Source organism: Lipotes vexillifer, unplaced genomic scaffold (assembly GCF_000442215.2).
Source record: "Lipotes vexillifer unplaced genomic scaffold, Lipotes_vexillifer_v1.1 scaffold512, whole genome shotgun sequence".
NCBI lineage: Eukaryota > Metazoa > Chordata > Mammalia > Artiodactyla > Lipotidae > Lipotes > Lipotes vexillifer.
In genome coordinates, this window is record NW_006787695.1 from 1,011,214 (window position 1) to 1,026,886 (window position 15,673).

General features: G+C 45.8%; 1 protein-coding gene across 1 annotated transcript in view; it reads right to left on the minus strand.

The window, feature by feature from the left end:
* XG (Xg glycoprotein (Xg blood group)) overlaps positions 1-15,673 on the minus strand; it is a 42,454-nt gene that overhangs the window by 7,638 nt on the left and 19,143 nt on the right. The window contains 2 exon segments of the mRNA XM_007460497.1: positions 11,706-11,822; positions 14,064-14,099. Of these exon segments, the coding sequence (XP_007460559.1) occupies positions 11,706-11,822; positions 14,064-14,099 (153 nt within the window).

Genomic DNA, 15,673 nt, shown 5'->3' on the forward strand with positions numbered 1-15,673 from the left:
GCATTAACGTACACACTTGTGCATCTCTCTCTCATGTCTCACTTAATAGAAGGTGACTGATTTCTCACACTTACCTCTACATTTGTTCTGTTACAATAATAGTTTAGGTTGAAACGAGTCAAGAAAATCTGGCCTCCCCCACATGGGTAGTTAGAAAAGAGAGGAATGTTTTAATAGGGTTTTCACACAACTGACATTCTTCTTTGATGCCACACCAAAACTTGAAAATTGGTAGTTTCTTTAAGGTTCCATGATTTCAGCATGGAATCTGGATACCAGTCAATGAATTCTGTACTCTCTATAAAGTTAGAATCCACTGCTTTATCATGAACTTCAGACGGATCTTTTATCCACTTAGGATCTTGCAATATCATGCATGGGTCAGCTGGAGGTGTTCCAAATGTCGGCACATTTTATTTCATAATGTATATATTTTAAAAGCTCACATTTGTTCATATCTCTATTAATCTCACCACATAAAGCTCTTTAGCTAGAATAACAGGAGGAAACAACTCCTCTGTAATGTGAAGTTTGTGGCCTAAACAAGAAATTCTGGACTTCACTGGTGGCGCAGCGGTTGAGAATCTGCCTGCCAATGCAGGGGACACGGGTTCGAGCCCTGGTCTGGGAAGATCCCACATGCCACGGAGCAACTAAGCCCGTGCGTCACAACTACTGAGCCTGTGCTCTAGAGCCTGCGAGCCACAACTACTGAGTCTGCGTGCTGTAACTACTGAAGCCTGCAAGCCTAGAGCCCCGGCTCTGCAACAAGAGAAGCCACCGCAGTGAGAAGCCCGCGCACCTCAATGAAGAGCAGCCCCCGCTCGCCACAACCAGAGAAAGCCTGCATACCGCAATGAAGACCCAATGCAGCCAAAAATAAAATAAATAAATTTTAAAAAAAAGAAATTCTGCTATGGACTGAGTGTGTGTGCCCCCCAAAATCTACATGTTGAAGCCCTGACCCCCAATGGGATGTGTTAGGAGATGGGCCCCTGGGCAGGTTTGAATGAAGTCATGGGGGTGGGGCCCCCATGATGGCATTAGCGTCCTTAGAAGAAGAAAAAGAGGCACCAGAGCTCTCTCTCCACCATGTGAGGACACAGTAAGAAGGCAGCCGTCTATAAATCTGGAAGAGAGCCTCACCGGGAACTAATCTGCCCACCCGGTGATCTCAGACTCCCAGCCTCCAGAACCGCGAAAAACAAACGTCTGTTGTTGAATCCCCGCAGTCTGTGGCGTTCTATTATGGGAGCCTGAGCTGAGACAGATTCATTCATTCTTCCAAGTGTTGATTGAATAAATAGTTATTGAGCACCTACTGCATGCCAGTCACTGCTCTAGTAGTTACAGACACACGCATGCTTTTATAGATGTACCTTCTGGGGGCAGGGGGGAGGGGGAAAAGCCAGGCAATAAACAATAAAAAGTTATACTGCATGAGATGTGGGCAGTGGATACAAGATAGAGAACAAAAGTTTGGGCAGGGGAGGTGGGTGAGGGAATGCGCAGGGTCGGGGAAAGGGCTGGGACTGCAATGGTCCCATCTCCCTAACTAACTCCCCTTTGGTCTACGGCCAAAGGTGAGCGTGTCAGATTTTGCCCCCAGCCCTCCACCCCAGGGGCAAAATGTTCCATGTTTGTCAGGTCCAAGTACTGTTTATATTTTCAGTAGAGGGGAGTTTGGAACGTCGTCTGTGCTTCCACAGACCATTTATGCATCCCCAGCTATTCATAGAGGAGCAGTTACGTTGGACGCATGCCAGTGTGAGAAGGGGTGGCCACGATGCGGAGGGAGATAGCTGCAAGGCACAGATGTGCACTGCATTTATATTTGGAACTGCGGGGGACATGCCTCCGTTAGGAAGATGGGACTGGGGCAGAGGCCAACCCACATCACCGAAGCCCTTTAGTGTCAGGAACCAGAATAGTACGTAGTGGGAAACCAGACGAGCTAATTCTAATCCCTTATGGGTCTGACCTGCAAATAAGGGTTCACAGGATGGGGCTGGCCCATGGACACTTTGACCCTTTTTCTTTCTTTCCCAGGAAATCTCACGAGCCTTTCACCAACAGGCTCAGACAGAAGTTATGTTAGAAGACACTGGATTTCTAAAGAAAGCAGAATAGGCAGCGAATAACCCCACCAAGACTAACATTTATGTTAAAAACACCATAGCAGATGGTGACCTTTTCCACGGGACATCCAATGGGAGTCTCTGATTCCCTAGTGTGCATGGGCTATAGCACTTTGCAAGGTATTGATGATTACCCATTTTTTTTTAACCTTGATTTTAAAAAGCGTTAAACTAATTTTAAAGCCATTTCACAAATTTACAACGGCTCGACAAGTAATTGAGCGCTCTGGGGGAGACTTCTTTTGTAAATCTACTGAATTCTATAATTACTACTTTGACCCTGGAGGGTGCATGGTGGCGACTACAATACACTATACCTGCCCAGTCAACCTTGGAACTAGTTAGACCTTCACTAACAATTTACTGTCAACGACACCCATGTGTATGTGTACATGTGTAAAATATTTAATATATCTTAAAAGGTTCTTTATTCATGTCTTTCTACTAAAATAGAACATATGTATGTGTTGTTGACGTTACTATTACTCAAACTGGCACTTGGTGTTTCTAATCAGAACATCAGCTATTTTGTTCACTTTTCTAGATTGCTACCCTTTGATAGATTTAACATTGGCTTGATGATCTAATAAATCATTCTCTGCTTGCCAAGTTGAAAATGTTTATTTCTTTCAACTGATTTATTTTTTTAAATGTTATATAATTAAGTTTTTTTTTTTTTTTTTTTTTTTTTTTTTTTTTTTGCTGTTTGTGGGCCTCTCACTGTTGTGGCCTCTCCCGTTGCGAAGCACAGGCTCCGGACGCACAGGCTCAGCGGCCATGGCTCACGGGCCCAGCTGCTCCGCGGCATGTGGGATCTTCCCAGGCCGGGGCACGAACCCGCGTCCCCTGCATCGGCAGGCGGACTCTCAACCACTGCGCCACCAGGGAAGCCCTATAATTAAGTTTTTTAAGGTTTTTGTGTCATTTCTTCTTTTTTTAATATTCTTTTTCATACTTTTTTCCATTATGGTTTATCACAGGATATTGAGTAGAGTTCCCTGTGCTCTGCAGTAGGACCTTGCTGTCTATCCATTCTCTATATGTAATAGTTTGTATCTGCTAATCCCAAACTCGCACTCCTTCCCTCCCCCCTCCCCCCTCCCCCCTTGGCAACCATAAGTCTGTTCGCTATGTCTGTGAGTCTCTTTCTGTTTCATAGTTAAGTTCATTTGTGTCGTAGAAAATGTTTCTTTGTAAAAATGAACAAAATGGAACTCGGTTTAACTGAATTAATTAATATTAAATGACTATGGGCTTTCGCAGTGTCAAGAGACTCTAATTTTATAAGAGTCTTGGGGATATATGAATTGGAGGACCGCCTCTGTTTTGGGAAATTTTCGTTAGTAAATTTAGTGAAAACTAATACCCAATACTTCCTCTTTTGTTTACTGAATTTTGAAATTGTTGTGCAGGCTGTTTTAAAAGATTTTTAAGACTATAGACCTAAGAATAATATATTGGAAAAAAATGAAATTTCTGCAGCTCTAAGGCTTAACTCCCCTTAAGTAAAACATATTTTTTCTATTTTTACAGAATATATATGCACATCCTCTCCCTTTACAGAAAAGTCATTAGAATCATAAGACAACACATGGAATTCTGCATCTCATTAATTCTTTTCTCCTCGGGTCCAAGGTCTCGCCTGCATGGAAAAGTTATCACATGGAATAAAATCCATGCACCATACAGTATCCCTTCTGCACAGAACAAAGCTCTGAACACTTTCGGGGGCCGCCCGGGCAAAATGTGAAATGTAATTCTCTCATGGGCTGGAAGACAGCAGCCTCTGATGGGCTCAAAAAGCAATTATCGCCTAGACCCAAATCCTCACAAAGCTGCAGAATCTCTCACTTTACCTGTCTGCAGGGTAACTACCCACCCTGTGTTTTGAACCAAGAGACCAAGAGATGGGAAAGGGGCCATTTCTGCATGAGCTCTGAGTAGATGCACGGTCGGCGTGTCGGGGTCACCTACACAACAGGCAGAGAACAGATCTCCGGACAACAACCGGACCTGGATTCATGGATGGTCCCTCCACAGAATTCCTAACCGGGAGTTTGGAGGACCCCAAGAAGCAACAAAAAACCATGCCCTGGGAATAAAACAGGCAAAGTGCTGAAAAAGTCATTTGAAGAGATAATAATACTTTGAAAGTACTGAGACAGGCTGGGACCCGTGACCCTTTGCTGCAGGGCTTGTGCCCAGACAGAGATCTCTTGGAGCAGCAACACACAAAGAAAATGTACGGGACTAAAAATAACTGCGTGCATGCGCAGTTGGGGCAAATGATGAAAAATAAGATACAAAGAGACCAAAAAGCCCACCTGCCACTTCTGAAGAGCCCGGAGCAAAAGCAGTGTCCTGTGCTATGCCCCCTGCACACAACACCACCTAAGGGGTGGGCAGCCCCCCTAAGCCTCCCCTCCAGCCCGACCCCTGGACCCACCCGTACCCTCAGCCCACTTAAGGAACAAGCTTGCCCCCCCCCACCCCAGGGAGCGAGCAAACAAGGGAACGTGTTATTTGTTTTCACTCCCCCACCCCCGCCCCGCGCTGCAGCAGGGGCCCCAATAAAGCTTTGCCTGAATTTCTTGTCTGGCCTCTGATCAATTTCTATTGCTTAAGGAGGCCAAGAACCCTAACTGGTAACAGTACCACCTGCTTTGCAGGCCAAGGTGAAAGCTGCCAGGGTTGGAGATGTGATTTACGCCAAGGGTGTGTCCCCAAAATGTGAAGATTCAAGAAATACATTGGTAACATAGAAGGCGGCTCTCCAAAGAAAAGTTTGCCCCATCAGAATGGTGGCTTTCAGGAACCACAAGGGCTTTCGTCTGCCTGGTTTCAGCCTCATCGTCATCCTAAGAAACAGGATCAGAAGACAGTTTTCTGCTCTTTCTACCAAAGCAGGCAGCTTTCCAGAGCTAATGTCCCCTCGTGAGTTTACCAGTGAAAAGAGGAATCATTTTCTCAGAAACGGTGGCTGAACCGTCGGTTTTTTAAGGCTGGTGATTAGCTTCTGATGACTTGCTTTACTATGGTTCTCACTATCTGAGTGGGCTTAATTGAAAAAAAAAAAAATTCAAGCCCCCTGTGAAAATGGATTAACGTGTCCTGAAAAGGTTGATGGGTTAAGAGCAAGAATTCGAGGAGAGAATTACATGGTTGGTTGCTGCTATTAGACTTTGCTTTCTGAAAAGCTGTTGAAAACCAACAGAACTCATCTGTACCTGCCCGAGGCTCACGGTTTTACAGATGGGGATCCGAAATCTGTCACCTGCCTCACGAGACATTTCAACGTGACACTTGTCAATGAATGAAAAGAAAGATCTGTGAGATTTAAGAATGACTATCTCAGGTTAACACGGCCAGAAAAGTAACAGAGGGTTTGGATGAATGTGTCCACCTTTGGGGCAGCATAAAGCTGCTTTCGTAAGAAACCAGAGGGTGCAAAGAAAGAGTGAATTCAATAAACAAACAAAATGTTAGAAAACATTTGCTGAAGGTAGAAATGATTCTACTACAGATGATGCCTCCTTGCATTTGAAATGCGTGAGATGTTGGAGACCTTCTCGAACGCGAATCACAAGGAGTTTCGAAGAAAACTGATGAATGAGCTCAGATAAAGGAGTCGTCCAAATGTCTGCAAGAAAAAGCCACCAAATCTACACTAAATTATCTGAAAGAAGATAAAAGAACAGATGCACACGCAGATCCTATTAAATGGTCTTCACCACCGTCAGGAGTAAACATCATTTGAAAGTCAGATTCTATGACGTCAGTAGGAACATACGGTCATTGAGTGAGCTGCACCCCCCCGGATACATACATGTGTGTACAAAATGAACTATCACAGAATATTAAATTTATAGTGAATGTGCCATGGAAAGAAAGAAGAAAATCTTGCCAAGGCCACTGAAATGATCATCTGTGCGCGTGGAGTGCTGGATGCCTACGGAATCCAAGCAGAAAAACGCTTGCAGAAGAAACTCTCAGAAAGAGCTCTTTTTTCCCCCAGCTTCATTGAGATAATAATTGACATGTAGCATTGCGGAAGTTTAAGGTGTACATTGTGATATATACAATATATATACAATAAGGTGTACATTGTGTATACACTGCAATAGGATTACCATCCCAGCCTTAGCTAACACCTCCATCCTGTCACATAATTACCGTTTCTTTTTGTGGTTAGAATACTTAAAGTCTACTCTCTTAAAAACTTTCACGTATAGAATACAGTATTGTTAACTAGAGTCACCATGCTGCACATTCGATCCCCAGAACTTAAAGCCTTAAAGAGAGGCTTCCCGAGAGATCATTATTCGCATACTTTAATTTCAACGACATTGAATACTAACCATATTTTCCTCTTGTCATCGGGGTGGCGTTTATCCCGCTGTTCTCCAACTATATGTTTCTTTATGTGTTCATAATCTATCTTGTTCCACAGGGTACTGAGGAGACCATTTCTTCCTTTGGAAGGTGACAGATGCCCCTCTGGTTCTCAAACGACTGCTGGGTCCATCGGAGCTGGTGTGTGGGGGCGACCATCTCAGCCATAAGCCTCCAAGGCCATGCGCCCAAAGGATGCACAACGGAGTAGAAAGGGATTTCCTGGATGCATGCAAAGCTACGTAGCTTCATGACTTTTTGACCCTTTCACCGCTGTCTCACCGTTATACGTGCAAAATATAGAAAAGAGAACACAACCAACAAGGCCGATTTTTTTTTCTCTTACATGTATTTTAAATGATGAAAAGTTGCCCATGACAGTTACAGAAAATGGATGGAGTTACCTTTAAAAATGCTTAAGTTCCATTTATGTACATCTGTGTGTAAATCTGTGTGTGTACATACACACACTTTTGAACAAGAGTTAAATTAAACTCCCCACTGAAACTCATATATGGGACATGTTTAGTGGGCATCCTCACTTATGGAGAAGCTTAACAAGATTTGGGAAGAGTCCTAGGACATTCATATTAAAATAGGAAATACACGCTGTCTTCAAATGGCTCACATCTTTGTAAATCCAGGACGGAGGTCATGCAATTCTGAGACATCTAATCAGGATTAGTTTTAAGTTCCTTTCCATTTTGGGGAAGCTCTTTCAAACGCTTTCTGCTTTCAACGTCTCTTCGGAGACCTAGCTCTCTCAATCCTTAAGGGTGAGCTCAAAGCATGCAGATTTGGAATTTTAATGTGTCCTCTTTATGAGATCCAGATTCTAGCGACTGGCTTCCTCTTTGGTTCTAATATTTATACTCTAAAATTCTATCAGCATTAATCTCAGTTGAATCAAACTATACTAACCTGCCCAGACCATCCTTTTTCCTCTCCCCTAAAGCATTACTAAAATAGAAACAAACAGCTAGTATACGTTTTAGATATTTGAGGACAGAAGATTGTCTAGTCCAGTAAAAAGAAAAGTATAAACCAAGGAAAGCACTGCCGTCGCCTTAAGAACTGGTACCCACAGAGGATCAAAGACCAAAAATAATACGAAAAGCCTCAACCTCTGCAAATCTCTATTTCCACCCCACGTTCTCCAAAAAAATTTAGAAACTGTACTATTTCACAGGGAAAAAGCACCCCATGATCACTTCCCCGAGACGGTTTCCACATCAGCGATTTTGCACTTAAATTTCCCAAATCCAGCCCCATCCTGTGCAGGTGACAATACTCTTGTGAGCGGAAATAATGTTCAAATTCTGCCGTTAGTGTCGGGAATCACTCATTCCCGATTCACGGGCAGTGGTGAACAGGTCTGGATTCCTGACATAACTAAGGAACTTACAGCAACAGTCAAGCTTCTCACCCCAGCCTGTTGGAAACCCAAACAGCAGTCTGTCTCCATCTTTTAGAAGCCGATGGCATTCCCGCCCAAGACCCCGTTGCCATTCTGCTGTCCCTGTGCTTTGTGACCATGTCGATGGCCTGAGGTCACACCAGGGGGTAGTTTCGGAGCTCATTCCAGAGCTGGAACCTCTGTCCGGGTTCACGATGGAACCAACAGATCAAGCAGTCTTTTTACAACCCAAGGTCCAGCTGTCTACCTTATCATGATCGATGTGTCTGAGGAATTAGGAATTCTTGGTTAGGTAGCGCGTCTATTGCAAACAGGAGAGAAAACCCTTCAGGGCAGCTGCTTAAGCCGAGAAGGAAAGGAACTTTGCACGGGAGTGATGAAGGTGGTTCTTGTCTGGGTGGAGCTTTTCTCAAAGCAAAGGGTGGATTTTGAAGGCCTCAGATGTTTTCTGGTTCTGTAAAGAAAGATTGGATGCAAGATGTCATAGCCAGGAAAAAAAAAAAAAAAACCTCTACGGATTGATCTTAAAGCACTGGTATCTTTTTTACTGCTTTCTATTTGTTCAGGGTTTCGAACATTTTAAGTGAATCGAGTAACTCCATCTTTTGGGTGACAACTCATATTTGTAGAAACCCCTTTGGGGGATGCGGCCGAATTAGTCTTCATAACCTCTAAACTGGGAGTTACTATTACGTCCATTTGACGAAATAAAGGCAAAGTGTGATGCTCACACGGTCCCCTTGAGTGAATAGACCTCTGTCGCCATGTTAGAGGGCCCCATCCCCATCACTGTCCCTACAAGATGCACAAGCTCCAGGACTGGGCTGCATACAGACGCACAGGTCGTGCATTGCTCCTAACCCCTGCAGAGCTGGCCAGTGTACGTGCCCGCCATCCTTCGGGAGAGAGTGGGCATTCCCTGGCCCTACTCAGGGACGCTAGCCAGCCAGGCAGCATTAGCACCGTACCACAGAGGGAATGTCAAGCTGCCATATTTCTTAGACGGTTTACGGGTTTTGCACCCAGCAAGGATCACTCCTTCGCACTGTGGCAGGGGTGCCCGAATGACGTCACAGCATGTCTTAACTCTCTGAGCTCGCTAACTTTCACAGAACCGCAGCCAAATTCGGTCCCTTAGTGGACCTGGTGAAGTTATCATTAAAGGGTAACTGAGAAAGTAGACAGAATTTTTTTTTTTTGGAGTGTAGTTGCGTTATAATATGTTGTATTAGTCTCTACTGTACAGCAAAGTAAATCAGCTAGACGTGTATTTTATCTAGTCCCAAAAAAGGCAGGAGAGAGCTTCAAGACAGGACACTGCTTTAACCAAAAAGGGCTTCCACCTCAGATAAACGGGAAGGGCATGGACCAAAAAGAACAAAAACTGCCCCTGCTTCAGAATTTCAAATAGGAGGAGGTGAGTGGACACCAAGTTGTAGCAGGCGCCAGAAAACTCGGGATATGTCGTAATACTTGAATGCAGTGTTTTTTTAAAAAAAATCATAATGAATGCCCAGAAAAGCCCACCGTGAGCATAGTATCAAAATGTGAAATAAACCTGGGCTCCAGTCTTGCATTTGTATATGATGCCTCACTTGCCTCTGGCTGCAGTAAAACTTTATTGACATGAACAGGCAGCAAGCCTGCAGGCTGCAGTTTGCCAGTTTGTTATTTTTTTTTTAAATATGACACTAAAATAGTATTTATCTTGGTGACTTCGCTTGTTGGGGCTCCCTCCACCCCCTTACGTTTGCGCCTGAGATGATGCCTCACTTCCCTTGCCCATTTTCAGCCCTGAGCTCCCGGAGTCACAAGTGCTTACAGAGTTTGGCCAAAGATGCAAGCGAAATTAATGCACAGTGTCTCTGTAATGATAAGGCATGTTGCCCAGAAAGTAACGTTGTTCTTCATAATCTGTTTCCCCCCTACCCCCCAAACTTTCAGGTTCCGGGGTTATGTACACCAAGGCTCGTCCCAGCCAGGGGGTTGCTCAGTACCACCCAGCCACCAGCAGAGGGAGGCCAAGGGTAGGTTTTGGGATTTTGAAGTTGCCCAAATCCTTAAAAAAATACTCCTGGAATAGGCTTTTGTTTCATAGCTTCCTTCCTGGAGGTGGAGGCCCCCTGGCAAAACACAGACAGATTCAGACACGGTTGGTCTCAGGACCAAACCTTGGGAGACCCTGAGTTAACATTTGAGCTGTTGTTTCTGCAATAAAGCATCCCCCTCTCCACCCCCCACCCCCCACCCCCATCTTCCCTTTAGCGATGTCTTCAGGGCTTTCATGATTCAGCAGACAGGATCTCTGCTCCCCGTCCTTGGGCGTGTAAGTCTTCAGACCCGGAAGCCTGGACCCAAAGGTGAAGCAGAAAGCCCCAGCACGCCCCCAGCCCTGGCCCCAATCCACTTCCCGGGGGTCTGTGCACCTTTCGACAGAAAGGTTTGCAATTTAGTCCTTCTGCGGTTTTCTTTTGGGAGAAGGGTCCAAAAACTGCAGACTCCACCCAAATATCTTTGCCAACTCCCTTGTGATTGAAAGTTCACTGAAAACAAAAGCAAGTTACTTATGTAAGGTCTGTGGCAGTGAAACCAAATCTTACAGATGAGAAAACCTTAAAAAATTAATAAAAGTGTAAGCATCTTTTCAAAAGCATCTCTCAAGTCCCCCGTGTGTCCGTAATAAAGTCCCAGCTTAAAAATCCCTTCATTATGCAAGGGGGTCTACACTGGACTTTATCAGAAATAACATTACCAGCAAAGGACCTCAGAAAGTATTTTTTAATTCAAAATATGTTATCATTTATTGAGTGTGACACTTGAACACAGCTCACACAGATGCATCGCGGGTGACTGCTTTCAACTCTATTTGCAATATTTTTAAACACATTGCCTCGTTAAACAAAAGCAGACAGAAAACCTTTTACTCACGGAATCAAAGTATGTATTTTGCATGAACTTTTTTGATAGATTGTATTCAAGAGGATTTAGCCTTTCATTACATAAGTTAAATAAATTGACTAACATATATTTGTCAAAGAATTTTATAACATAATATAGCCAATATTCCGTAATACCTGTAAATGGAGTATAACTCTTAAAACTTGTGAAACAAGTTTCACAAGTACACCTGTAACGTATAATATTGTACAGCAAATACACTTCAATTTAAAAAAATGTATAACAAGAAGAGATCTTAAAAGCCATCATTTAGGTGTGGTTTCAAATCAGCTCTAAAGGCCTATATTAAAAAAACAAAACAAAACTACTTTAAGGACTTTTTGAAAAGTAATAAATTCTAAATAAAATGAAACATTTTTCATTTTAAGAACAAATTTCCTAGATACATATGATTCGTGTGAAGATGTGCCAGTGTGTCTATTGGACGTAAGTTGTTTTGGCTGTTATTTTATTAAAATAATTTTTTAAGTGACATATAGTCGATGTACAATATTATATTAGTTTCATGCATGCAACATAGCGATTCAACATTTTTATAGATTGTATTCCATTAAAGTTATTATAAAATATTGGCTCTATTCCCTGTGCTGTACAACATATCCTTGTTGCTTATTTATTTTATACACAGCAGTTTGTACCTCTTAATCTCTCTGCCCCATCTTGCCCCTCCCCCCTTCCCTCTCCCCACTGGGAACCGCTATGTTCTCTGTATCTGTGAGTCTGCTTCTGTTTTGTTACATTTATTCATATACTTATCAGGCTTTACACTTAGGGAAGATAAAATTGGGAGGGAAACTTGCCATTTGTCCTGCAACAATTCCTCCTTCTGTTGTACTGGAAATAGCTGGCCGCTGCCCCCACCAGGGTCACCAGCACCCCGCACAGGATAGGAGACACGATTTTTGCTAACCTGTTGCCTGCGGGAATCCAGAAAAGCAAGATGGTCTGTGAAAAACACAGCCAGCCGGAACACTGCTGATTGTAAATAACTCTGCAATCACATCCCTGGCCCTCCCCACCCTCCTATTCACGGGAAGATGATGGAATTCACACAAGAAGCCCAAGGAAGTGATTCTGCTTTCACCCCAGGGGAGCTTACCAACCAGTCTTATGGGACTGGGGCATCCAACTGTTTTGCGCAGAAGGTAGGCTTGATATGTTTTTTCATGTATTTGTGAATTTGGATGAATCTGTGGCTTTGGGGACATAGAATGTTTACTCATGCAAAAAAAATTTGTTTTAACCAAAAAGTGCCTGATAGCCCAATCCTCAAATCATGCTGGGGCTCTGAACACAACCATATAGCAAACATCAATGCTTTAAGGGAAGCTTAGGTTTTCCTGCACAAAATCCAAGGTATGGAACCTTGATGTGACAAAAATCAACACTTCCCCAGAAGAACAAATCGTTGCTTCCGTCTAAAATAACCACGCATGTCCTACATCAGATCCAGGCAAGTGCCCGGCGTGTCGTAGGTGACGGATGAGTGGCCACGCCGTGGATGTGGCTCCCGTGATGCTTGGAAGAGTGTTACCACGGTGCCCAGGGATCTGTCCTTCCCTTGTGCTGCTGTCTCACCCTGTCCCCTGCTGGACCCCAATCTCCAGGGCTCCCCACCCCCTATCCACACCCTCTACCATGTGACTTGGTGGCATGGGAGGTGGGGGGCGTCCAGGTCATCATCCTCAGAATTGGGTCTTCAGCCAATAGAACCAGAAGACGTGGAGCTGTGATGTTTCTTATCCTGGTAATGCTCCTCTTTATTCTCTGGTACCGTGTCTGGCTGCCGTGTGGCCCAGCCTGGCCTGGCCTCTTGGATGGATGTGGGCTGCTTTTAGCCCAATTGCGACTCACATAATCGTAATCAATGGTGGTTGTTTAAAATCACTATGTTTGGGGCTCTTTTGTTACATAGCACTGCTAACTGATACACCTCTATCCTCTCTGCCATCCCATGCAAATCAACCATGTGATATCAATGGTGACTACCAAATGGTCCTCCAGGCTGACCTCTTATCCCCATGTCCACTGTCTCTACAACATCCTCTTTAGTCTGGGAACTAAGTGGGTCTTAACACTGATCTCCCTGACAGTCACTGGCCCTCTGATCCATGCATCACATAGGTATAAATAGGGGCAGGCTTTTTCCCGTGGAGCATGTATAAAGTGCAGACGTGCCCATGGGGTACCCTGGCCAGTCACAAGTGTTGCCCCCTGCCCATCACACTCCACACCCTGGCCCCATAAACTACAGTTGTTCCCGGGGGTGTACCCAGCCCGACCTAGCAAAGCACCTACCTCTCCTGTCCTGGCTGCCTCTCACCCATCCTTTAGACCCGGCCTTGGAGATGGTCCCCTCAAGGAGCATCCTTACCCACCTCCATTCTGCCCCAGTCTAGGATGAGTCCCTCTGTCCTGCCGTGGACCCCGTCAAACCATGTGTCAGACCTGGATTCTTGCCCTGGGATGCACCCCTCCTGCCCCACCTCCTGCCCACGAGAAGAGAAGCATCCATGGACTTCCCCAGAATGTCCATACACCCAGCAAAGAGCAGTACTGAGACTCTGCATGGGGATAGGGTCTGAAGGTTGGAAAGACACCTCAATACCTTTCTTCTTCCCAAAGCCTTGGGGTCAGCTGGGTGGATTCACTGTCACCCTCCACCTAAATGCCAGATCCCCAAGGCGCTGGACCCCATCCTCCCAGTGACACACAACAAAAGCCCACCATCCGGACTCCAGCCCCCACTGCTGGACCTGCGATGGGGCTGGCAGTGCCCTCTGGGGTTTCTCCGTGGCTGAATGCCATTACTTCCCCTCCCCTCTCCATTTTGGCTACCGGTCAGTAGTGGTCAATGAAAGGGACGCCATTGGTGGCCCAGCGGCAGGTCCACGAACCCCAGCCCTGCTCTCAGAGCTCCGAGGCATCTTCCAGCTTGAGGACTGTCCTTGCCCACCTTCTCTGACCCCCACAGGATGGACCCCTCCCTGAAGGACAGACATGTGTGTTCAGGAGCTTCCAGACGAGCATGGGAACAGTAGGTGCTCCCTGAACACCCTCAGGTTGAAAAATCATTACACGTCTACCCCACCTCATCCCACAGTGATGTAGAGAGCTCGCTCCTGGGCAAGGTGGGCTGCCCCGCCCCTGCGTGTTACCTTGTGGGTTGCCGTACGAGGGGTAGCCATCTCCACCTAGAAGGGGACAAGCACTCGGTCATTCATTTATACGGACGAGCTTGGTCGCGCTGCGTCCTGCTGCCAGCGCCAGCAAGTTGATAGGGGCGTGGCCACGAGCAGAGCAGACCAAACCTCTGCTCTCACGGAGCTGGCCTCCCAGCGGGCAGGTGGGGACAGACAGAGCTAGGAAGGGGAGATGCAGGCATTACAGCTGGGGGGGAGCGGGACCAATGGAGGTGGAGGGGGCGTGGCTCTCACCCCATGGCTCAGGGAGTACCACACGTATGTGCACACACATGCAGCACACACCCCCAATATACACAAGCACACATACACACGGATGCACACACGTGCGACACATAAGCGCACGTACTCGCGGATGCGCACACGTGTGACACACAAGCACACATACGGATGCACACATGTGCGACACACAAGCACACATACTCACGGATGCAAGCTAAGCTGCCATCCTCAAAAGGGGTCCGTCCGGGTGGGCTGCTACAAGCCTGCCGGGGATGCGACCCTGTCCCTCGCGCCCACCTGGGCAGCCTCCTGCGGCCCCACTGCACAGCCAGCGCGGCGGGCCGGGCCTGGACCCCAACCTGTTACTTCCACCCCTAGCCTCAAGCAAGATTCATAAAGAGGATGCAGACAGCGACACTGTGATTTTAATCAGAAATATACGTATTTGGTTTTCCTCCCTAATCCAAACACAGAGCCCCTTGGAATTTCCTAAATGATAGGAATGATAAAGGGGTCTTTTGTGAAGTGACAAAAGAGATAAAGGTGTCTTTTGTTATTCAGAACCACACCTGAGTTTATATGAATGAGGTGACTTTTGGAAACAAGGCAACCAACCAGCGATGGGACGGTTGGGACTTTCAGCCTCACCCCTGTCCTGTGGCCAAGAAGTTCATCAGTCAGGCTCACGTGACAGAGCCTCTGTAAAAACCCAGGAGACAGGGTTTGGAGAGCTTCTGAATGAGTGAATTTATCTACATGGTGGAAGGCAATGCCCCCCAACTCCAGAAGCTCCTACACTTGGGACCCCCTCGCCCTGTGTCTCTTCATCTGGCTGTTCATCTGTGTCGTTTATCATATCCTTTACGTGAAATAAAATTCAGGTTTTATGGCAGGGCAAGAAAAATTTAAACATAAGAAATTTTCTCTTCCCTTTGGCCTCCTCTATTCCCCCCCACCACTGCCCGCCCCACTGTGCATCGTGTACCTGCCTTAGGCATTGGTCGGACCTCCCCCATCAGTAGGAATATCTGCTCAACCATAAACAGCAGCATTCTCCCAGCGCCAGCAAGACGACTCCTAACAAGGTAACCTTCCTTATCCACCTTGTAAGCGGCCACAGTGACGCTTAGATCTGGATTGTGTAACCTGTCACTAGTACATGCTGTGAAGTCCAGCCCTCTGTCTCAAAAAACTTACAGAAGTGGGCCTTGACTTCTAAACGGGCTGGAACAGTTCTCAGACTTTTCTGAGATGCTCTACCTGGGTTATAACCCTCAAATCTGGCTCGGATACAATTTTCCATGAGATCCCACATGACGCGTGGCCAATAATAATTAATAATA